The sequence below is a fragment of the Malurus melanocephalus genome, unplaced genomic scaffold, assembly GCF_030028575.1.
Source record: "Malurus melanocephalus ecotype Western Australia unplaced genomic scaffold, MMel_1.1 scaffold_744, whole genome shotgun sequence".
Taxonomy (NCBI): Eukaryota; Metazoa; Chordata; class Aves; order Passeriformes; family Maluridae; genus Malurus; species Malurus melanocephalus.
In genome coordinates this window covers 159787-168775 of record NW_026623976.1, presented here as the reverse complement: position 1 = coordinate 168775, position 8989 = coordinate 159787, and the positions used below count along the sequence as shown (strand labels likewise).

Genomic DNA, 8989 nt, shown 5'->3' with positions numbered 1-8989 from the left:
CTGAGCTGACACAGCCTGGGCACATCTGAAGCAGAGCCTTCATCTGCTCAGCCCAGTCCCATTCCCCAATTTTCAGGGATTTGCAATGCACCCCTCTGGAATGTGTGTGGGGATTCCTCCATGGAGCAGGGACCCTCCTCAAGGTCACCCCTCGAGGCTGAGCTGGAGATTTGCCCACAGTCRCTGCTCGGGGTGAGTAACTTCAATCTCTTTTTGCTTTAATATCGTTTAAAAATAGTGCACTTTGCTGTAGCAGTGCTTCCAGCTTCTATGCCGGGTAGTAAAGAATTCTGATTAAGATCTTTTGGTTTAATCATGATGCTAATAAATAATTTGCCTTTACATAAAAGTATCTGGTTTGCCACCGTTAATCCTGCAGGAAAAGGTTGTGTCAGAGGCAGTAACACGGGGACAATCTGTTAGACACAAAAAGCTGGCAAATCTGGGGCTGAGGTTGGATCCTGAAGCACCCCAGCTCCTCTCTGAGGAGTTTAGGAAGTTGGGGGTCCTTTCTGCCCCTCATGACTGGGGATTTTATCTGGGGCTCCCAACCTGCCTGTGCATGTAACAGTGATCATGTATGTATATATATATATAAATACATATATACACACACAGATATATGCATGTCTATATGGAGATAAGCTTAAAGAGAGCCATAAATACATCCAGGTCCCAGCAGGGGAACAGYCACCACCTACCTTTGCCTGTCCATCACCGGTGATCCCATGGGGAAGGCACCAGTGGGGACACAAATCACAGCCAGCAGATTCCAYGTGKTTTTTTGTATMTGGAAACATTTCCAGGCTTTCCATRCCTYSACCTTCATGATGAGTTTGTTGCTCCCAGAGCCTTTAGGTGGCTGCAGCTCCCTCTCAGCACAGCCCATGGTGTCCCCACGGTGCAGAATCAGGCACGCTGTGACACCAACTCCTCATCTCTGTGACACCAACTCCTCATCTCTATGCACCATGGCCCTGCCGCAGCTGTCACGGCTTCTTCTGATGCTGATTAACTTCATCAGGATAATTGATCCAGTTGTCTGGAGAAAATGGGAGCCTAAATGCCTTCCCCAGGATCCGTCAGAGAGCCGGGCCGTGGTTRCCATGCCGAAGGTGGTGCGGGTGCTGCGCTGCAAAGGGAATGAGTTTTTCCTCTCACCTCTTCCCTAAACTTTTCCCTTTTCCCGTCCTGGCTTGCCCAAGCCGTGCCTGGCAGTTTGACTCATTAATTGCTCACTTAATTACCTTCTGGCGTGCTGTTGTACATAACGTCCTTCAAAGGCATCACAAGTCTCAGCAGTTGACAGCAGCTCTGGAGGWATCAAACACAGGAGTTGTCACTGGGGGACTCCAGCTTGGCTTTTGGGGTTGTTAYACATCCTTCAAAGTGCCTTTCAAGCACTTTTTTCCCCTGCAATCAGCTGCCAGCTCCCCCAAGACCTTCTCCAGAGCTGCTCCCTCTGTGCCAYGACAATCTCATGAAATAAATGTTAAATCACAAGGGGGAAGGGGGAGGGAACAACTAAAAAAATATATTTATTGGAGTAAATAAAAAAAAGTTAACCAAAATCCTTTATTGATACATTCTTGGATAATATCACAGGATTGAGAGAATGGAAAGGGAGGGAGGAGGTTGCGGCAAAGATTGGTTTCACTAAATTGGCACATAAGCAGCAAGATTAACGAAATTACTTATTACAAACAGTATAAAACATACATGCTTCTGTAAGTCCTTATCACACTGGTCAATCATGGTGGGGCATCAACAAAGAAAAACCTCAAGACATGTAAAAGCCATATTCTTTCCTCCAAATATCATAAGAATCATCGAAATTATTGCAAAATAGTCATATACCTTAAAGAAAAGAACAAAATAGAACACAAATACAAATATCCAACATAAATTATTAACATGTACCATAAAATACATTACTGGCATGCATTCCAAAGATCAAGACCTCTACTAAAACTCAGCAAAAATCCTTCCTGCTTCCTCTGCAGCCCATCGGAGGTGTGAAGGGGGGGGGAACAAACTTCGCCAGCACAGTTTTTGGTCTTTAAATTATTTTTTTTTTCTTTTGTTTAGTTAAAAAAAATAAGGTATATGGATTGCAGTGATACAAGAGTAATAATACAAGTCATGTACACAGGTCTCAGATCCTCAGTCGTCGGTTGGGTTTGAGAAGTGCYGAGAGCACGGGGCCTCAATGAAACTGTGCATCCAAAAAAACAAACAGTGACCTCGGAACAACATGGATGGCAATATGCAAAAAATCCTCACAAACTGTACAGAGAGTTCAAAAACTCGCAGTCTGGAAGTACATAGAAAGACAGAATTAGCCCCTTGGAGTCCGGAGCGGCCGAGCAGCGGGCCCGGGAGCCGCTCCAGTGCGGGGCCACAGCCCCATGGCCAGGCCAGCACTGTCCGAGCTGAGCCTAGCTGAGCTGAGCCTAGCTGAGCTGAGCCGAGCCGGGCCGAGCCGAGCCGAGCCGAGCCGAGCCGAGCCGGGCTGAGCCGAGCCGAGCCGAGCCGAGCCGGGATGGGATGGGATGGGATGGACGGAGCAGTGCCCAGAGCAGCCCGGAGCGCGGAGCTCCGCTCCCCTGCAGCAGCACAGCCGTGCCCGAGCGCCGGGCCCGTGTGGAGCTCAGCCGGCCGGGGAGGGCTCTGGGACCCCGGCAGTGCTTAGATCACCAGGTTGTTGTAGCTCACGTACTTCTTTTTTGCAGCAGGGCCTGCAAGAGAAGGGAACAGGGCTGAGAGGCGCGGGCAGAGCCCTTGGCGGAGCTGGCAGCGCTCCGGGCATGGCTCCGGGGGCACCGGGAAGGGATCGTGCCCGCAGCTCCCACCCTGAGCCCCAAGCCAAGCCAGGAGCCCCAAGCCCTAAACACTGAGCCCCAAACCCCAAACCCCGAGTCCCGGCCTCAGAACTCCAGGCACGGCTCCGGGGATACCGGGAAGGGACCGTGCCTGCGGCTCCCACCCCGAGCCCCGAGCTCCGAGCCCCAAATCCCGAGCTCTAAGCTCCAAACCCCGAGCTCCGAACCCCGAGCTCTGAGCCCTGTGCCCGCAGCTCCCACCCCGAGCCCCAAACCCCAAACCCTGAGCCCCAAATGCTGAGCCCCGAGCTTTGAGCCCCCAACCCCAAACGGCGAGCTCCGAGCCCCAAACCCCAAACTCTGAGCCCCGAGCTCCGAGCCCCAAACCCCAAACTCTGAGCCCCGAGCTCCGAGCCCCAAACCCCAAAACCCAAGCTCCAAGCTCCCAACTCTGAGCCCCCAATCCCAAACCCCGAACTCCGAGCCCCGAGCTCCAAGCCCCGGCTCCAGCCAGCCCCAGCCCCAGCTCCAGCTCCACTCTGACCGCAAACACAACCAGCATGGATTGATGGGGTCAGGCTCCCGCAGTCCGGGTGACTGCACTGCCGACGCACCACAACCACATCYTATTAAGATTTCTTTTTTTTAAATAAAAACAGTGATATTTCCTCCAAYGTCTTAAATCTCCTGGGCTAAACTCGGTTTTTCTCATGGATAAAGTGATTCTTATTCAAGTTTTATGACTTCTGAGAATTTTTCAATATGGGGGATGAAGGTACCAGCTTTCCTAATTCTGACCTTCAAATCGAATCTGTTGGCAAACAGAAGGGAATCAAAGCTGTCACAACTTTAGGAGCACAGCTTCATGTTCCCACCAGGAAAAACTGCAAATATTTGCAGCAGAACACAAAGCAAAATGTTCTGCAGCACTTTGGCAACAGTGACAGATTCAGGACACAGAATCATGGAATATCCTGAGTGGGAAGAGACCCAAAAGGATCATCCAGCCCAGCTCCTGGCCCTGTCCAGACCCCCCAAATCCCCCCTGAGCATCCCTGGCAGTGCTGTCCCAACGCTCCTGGAGCTCTGGGACCATTCCCTGGGGAGCCTGGGCAGTGCCAGCACCCTCTGGGGACACAAAAACCTTTCYCTGAGATTCAGCCTAAACTCCACAGAGATAAAAATAAGACCCTGGATTTAYAGTTATCCCAGTTTGCTAAAACACTAAAGTCTAAATCCCACAGTTTTTGAGAGAATTTGGCATAACTTAAGCAGTTTGCTGAATATTTCCAGCCTGCTAAGCTGGGGCAGACTCCACTCACACTYTGGATGATGTTTTTAACGTGGTGTGTTTCATTTTAAAACTTTCTCAGGAAGGTTTAAGAGATGCTGTGGAGAAGGAGAGGTGAGAACAAGAATTTGATTTGTTCTGCAAATCTTCTTTTCAAACTTGCTTGGTTTTGGGCATCCCAGGGCTCCTCTGAGCCCCTCTGYAAAACCAGACCCAAACAGGACACGGCTCTGGCAGCCCCAGGAGAGTTTTACCATCCCTCCCAGAGCTCTGTGGGCTCTCTCCCAARCAATCCCCAGGATCTCTGTGCACCTTCTCGCTTTAGAGAGCACACACAGCTCCCTCTGCTCCCCAGGCAGCTGTGGTGTCACCCTGGGACAGTGTCCCCAGCCAGCAGTGCCACCAGGCACACATCACTGCTGCTTTTGCTCTGCCCTTCCCCAGCGGTTCAGACTGGTTTGGGAACAGTACATGAGAGTGCAGCCCAATGTCAATATTTCCCACAGTGTTCACTGTTTCACTGACAAAGACAAAGGAAGGATTTTAGTCCCAGTATTTCCAACCTCACATGTAACTGCAGCCTTTTGCAATGTTACCTGAAACCCTCATTCAGCTGTTTCCTCATGCCCCAGACAAGACTCGGTGCTGTCTGTTCAATCAAGGACTGATCCCACAAAGTGCTGATCATCTTCAGTTCCTATTAACTTCTCTTGGACATGAAGGTGCCCAACATCTGCCAGGATAAAACTCATTATCCTTCAAGGCTACACTACAAATATCCAATAAACTGGGGAACGCTATTAAATGCTGAAGAGGGGTAAAATGAGCCTGGGGAAAAAAAAATGTCACCATGGAACAGGTTGCAAAGTAATTCCATGTATTATTTTGTGATTTATTTCAGCGTTACCCATTACATGCTCCAATTTCAAAGAGCAGCAGCGTTTCTAWGGCAGAGATTTAGATGCTCCCGCTGCTGGTTCAGATCATGTCACCCCTTCAGCATCTCACAGATATTACCGGGGCTCTCAGTGACACTGAGCATTTTGCTGATGAGTTTTCTCACCAGTTCAGCTCCAGTACTCATTTCTCATTATTTCCCACAGGACAGTGCCAAAGGGATGGAGCCAAGGAGTGCTGCGGGTAAGGTTACCTGGATGGGCTCTGAGACAGTGACACAATCCTTGGCACGGCTTCACCAGGATAATGTGACTGACTAAAGCACCATCCATAATTCAGACAAAATGATCAATAAAAGCCCTGCGGTTATTTTCGGAAAGACAATCTTCCTCGGGTTCAAAGGCTGTTAGGCAGGGGGATGGTGTCTCCTGATGGGGCATTTCCCCACGCTGCACTAACTCCAGGAACCTGCAGACACAGTTCAGGGGAGAGGCAGTCTACCCCGATAATGAATCTCTTCGGAGTCACAGCTCATCATTATCACTGGCAATTAGCACCAGGTATGGATTTGATTTTCCTCAAAGAAATTAATTTACATGAAAATGGGGGACGCTAATGAAACATCAGCATTACCGGGGATTCACCGTGCTTTAATCCACAAGACACGAGCATTCCCCGCTCCTTACACGATACAGATCTCACACGCTCTGCTGCTGTTCTGTTAAAGGGTGACGGCTCCCCGACAGCGAACACAGATTGGCCTCTTGCAAACAACATATACATGTTAATTAATGTACATATCATTATGTCAGCCTCGGCTGGCCACTGATTTAGACGAGCTGGCAGCAGGCCAGAGCAGCATCTGCGGTGTTGGGCCATTCATTCCCTGTGCCCAGGGAGCCACGGACCCATCCGTGCAACGGGGGCTCGCCGTGATTTTTAGGTACAAATTCACATCGGAAGGAAACATCCCGGCTCCTGCCCGCCTGTTTGCAAGTAAAGCTGCTCCTGAGGCATCCAGGAGACCTTTCAAAAGAGCCTTAAGCACCTTAAAAAGAGGTTTCCCAGGGCAGTTAGAGACAAGCGCCGTTCTCAGCTCATTTTCCGTTAATTAGCGGTGAGGAGTGAGAGTGCCAATAGAGAACAAACGAGCAGGAGGACACACGGGGGGATACAGTCCGCACAATCAGCCAGGACTCTGCACTGTCTCCAGCTCAGTCCAGGCTCAGGGAACCCACAGAGCCACAGAATCGCGGAGGATTTTTGGAGGAAAAGCACTCCAAGATCAAGTTCAGCCCTCAGCCGACACCACCGCACCCGCTAAACCAGAGCACTGAGAGCCACATCTGCTCATTATTGGAACAATTCCAGGGATGGCGACTCCACCACCTCCCTGGGGAGCCTCACCACTCTTCCAGTGAAGAAATCTTTCCTGATACCCGAGCTGAATCTCCCCTAATGCAGCTTGAGGCAGTTTCCCCTGGTGTCCTGGTTGCCTGTCAGAAGTGCCCTTGAAGCACCCACAGCGCCACCCAAATGGGGACAATCTGCACATGGGAACCAAACAATGCTGCCTTCGAGCACAAGAATTCATTCCTGTCCAGCATTGGGGGGCACTGAGAGCCCACAGCCATCCCCTTGTAGAAGAGAGTATGAGKATCAGAAACAGCTGCACCTCTGCGCCAACAACACATTAAAAACAAATACGCTGAAGCAAAAATCCCCTTTGGAGTTACAAGTTTCATCACTTGACTGGTTTTCATTATCTTGAGCACAGGTCACAAAGAAAGCAGCTYCCACAGCACCCCAGAGCAAGGCAGAGCTGTCAATACTGACTCAGAGTGAGATGTAATCACTTGCACTTCAATTTTATGCACATTTGTAACCTCTTCCATGCTTAAAGAGAGAAGATTTACAGTGCAAGAAATGAATTTTATTGCAGCCCCCAGGCATCTCRAGCTATCAAACATATGAAACATCATCTCAGCATTCCAGCTCTGAGCAGGGATGGTCATTGGGATGGCTCCGAGCCTGGAACTCCTGCTCTGATTCCCTCCGCAGTCACTGGGGCAGATAATTCTTAGCTCCTCTCTTTCATTTCCTTAATTCTGGCTTAGCAACCCATATCATTTGTGCCAAACAGAGCAGAGGCTGATTATTAAATTCTAGTCCATCTAAAAGCAAAATGGAGTTTTGTGGCTTCTTCTCCATCTCTGCCAGAAAGACAAAGCTATCCCCATGCTCCGCTGCCTTTAAATTGGGGGATTTAGATGAGAATGAGATGAAAGCAACAGGCCTAAATGATTCTACATGCTTGCCCAAACCCCAACAAATGGAATGAAGCTTGRAGAAAATAATTTTAAATTTGGTATCTGAATGTAAATGGATTGTTCTTTCACATTTTGACATCTCTCTGTCGTGCTGCCCCAGTGTTCTGACACCTTATCAGGTCCCTCATTTTACAAACCCCTTTCACTGCCCGTGCTGGTGCCTCCCTCCAGCCTGGACCCCGTGGCTTTGATGCAGATGAGCAATGAACATCCTGTTTTAATGACAGAATGTGAAAATATTAAATGACAAATACAGCATTAGGAAAAGCGTGTTCATCCCTAATTGCTTTGCAGCCTTCTCATAAATGATATCATCTTCAGCTGTCAGACTGCCCTGTCAGTGTTGGTGCAGCAGCACAAACAGCCCCTGGGTGCTGGGGACATTCTGGGAGATTCCTCAGCAGATCCCACACAGCACCAGTGCTAAAAATGTTCCTGCTGCTTCCTGATTTCAGATTTTCTAGGACACAACCGGTCAGGTGGCAGTGGTGATGAGCTGGACAGGCTGTGGATGTGCCAGCCACAGGACACACTCAGGGGACACAATGCCAGGACATGGGGAATGCTCAGGGGAAACCATCACACAGTCACTGAATTTGGAAAAGGTTTCCAGCATGAATGAGTCCAACCATTCCCTCAGCACTACCAAGGTCACCACTGCCCCATGTCCCAAAGTGCCACATCCACGTGGTTTTTAAATCCCTCCAGGGATGGGGACTCCACCCCTGTCCTGGGCAGCTGTGCCAGGGCTGGACAGCCTTTCCATGGAGAAATTGTCTCTAAGATCCAACTGAAAGCTTCCCTCGTGCAGCTTGAGGCCGTTTACTCTTGTGCTGTGACAAACCCTCTGTGAGCATCCCCACATCCCTTCTGATGGACATGCCCTGCAGATTCTGCAGCGGGATAACGGGAGGGATTGTCCTGAGGAACCACGAGAATCCCAAAGCTGGGTGAAGGCTCAGCTGGGGCCATGCAAGCACAGTTTGAGCTGGAACAGGCACATGACGTACACAATACATGGAACACACATAACGTACACAATACATGGAACACACATAACATACATAACACACACAATGTACACAATACACATAAGACACATAACGTACACAATACATGGAACACACATAACACACATAATGTCACAATACACATAACACACATAACACACACAACACATACAACACACATAACACACATAATGTACACAATACTTGGAACACACATAACACACATAACACATAACACACAATGTACAAATTACATGTAACAGACATAACACACATAACACACACAATGTACACAATACACAAAACACACATAACACACGTAACGTACACAATACACATAACACACATAACACACATTACACACATAACGTACACAATACATGGAACACACATAATCCACACAATACATGTAACACACATAGCATACATAACACACACATAACTCACACAACACACATACAATGTACACAGCACACATAACACACATAATGTACACAATACATGGAACACACACAACACACATAACGTACACAATACACATAACAAACATAGCACACGTAACACACACATAACACACACATAACACACATAACGTACACAATACATATAACACATAACACACATAACATACACAATACA

The 8989-nt window shown here is 48.8% G+C and overlaps 1 protein-coding gene across 1 annotated transcript in view; it reads right to left on the bottom strand.

The window, feature by feature from the left end:
• Window positions 1-2604: 2604 nt before the first annotated feature.
• LOC130584651 (metabotropic glutamate receptor 7-like) overlaps window positions 2605-8989 on the bottom strand; it is a 65157-nt gene continuing 58772 nt past the window's right edge. Inside the window, exon 6 of the mRNA XM_057384765.1 lies at window positions 2605-2738. Coding sequence (XP_057240748.1) covers window positions 2689-2738 — 50 coding nt within the window. The 3' untranslated portion in view covers window positions 2605-2688. The remainder of the gene's footprint in view (window positions 2739-8989) is intronic.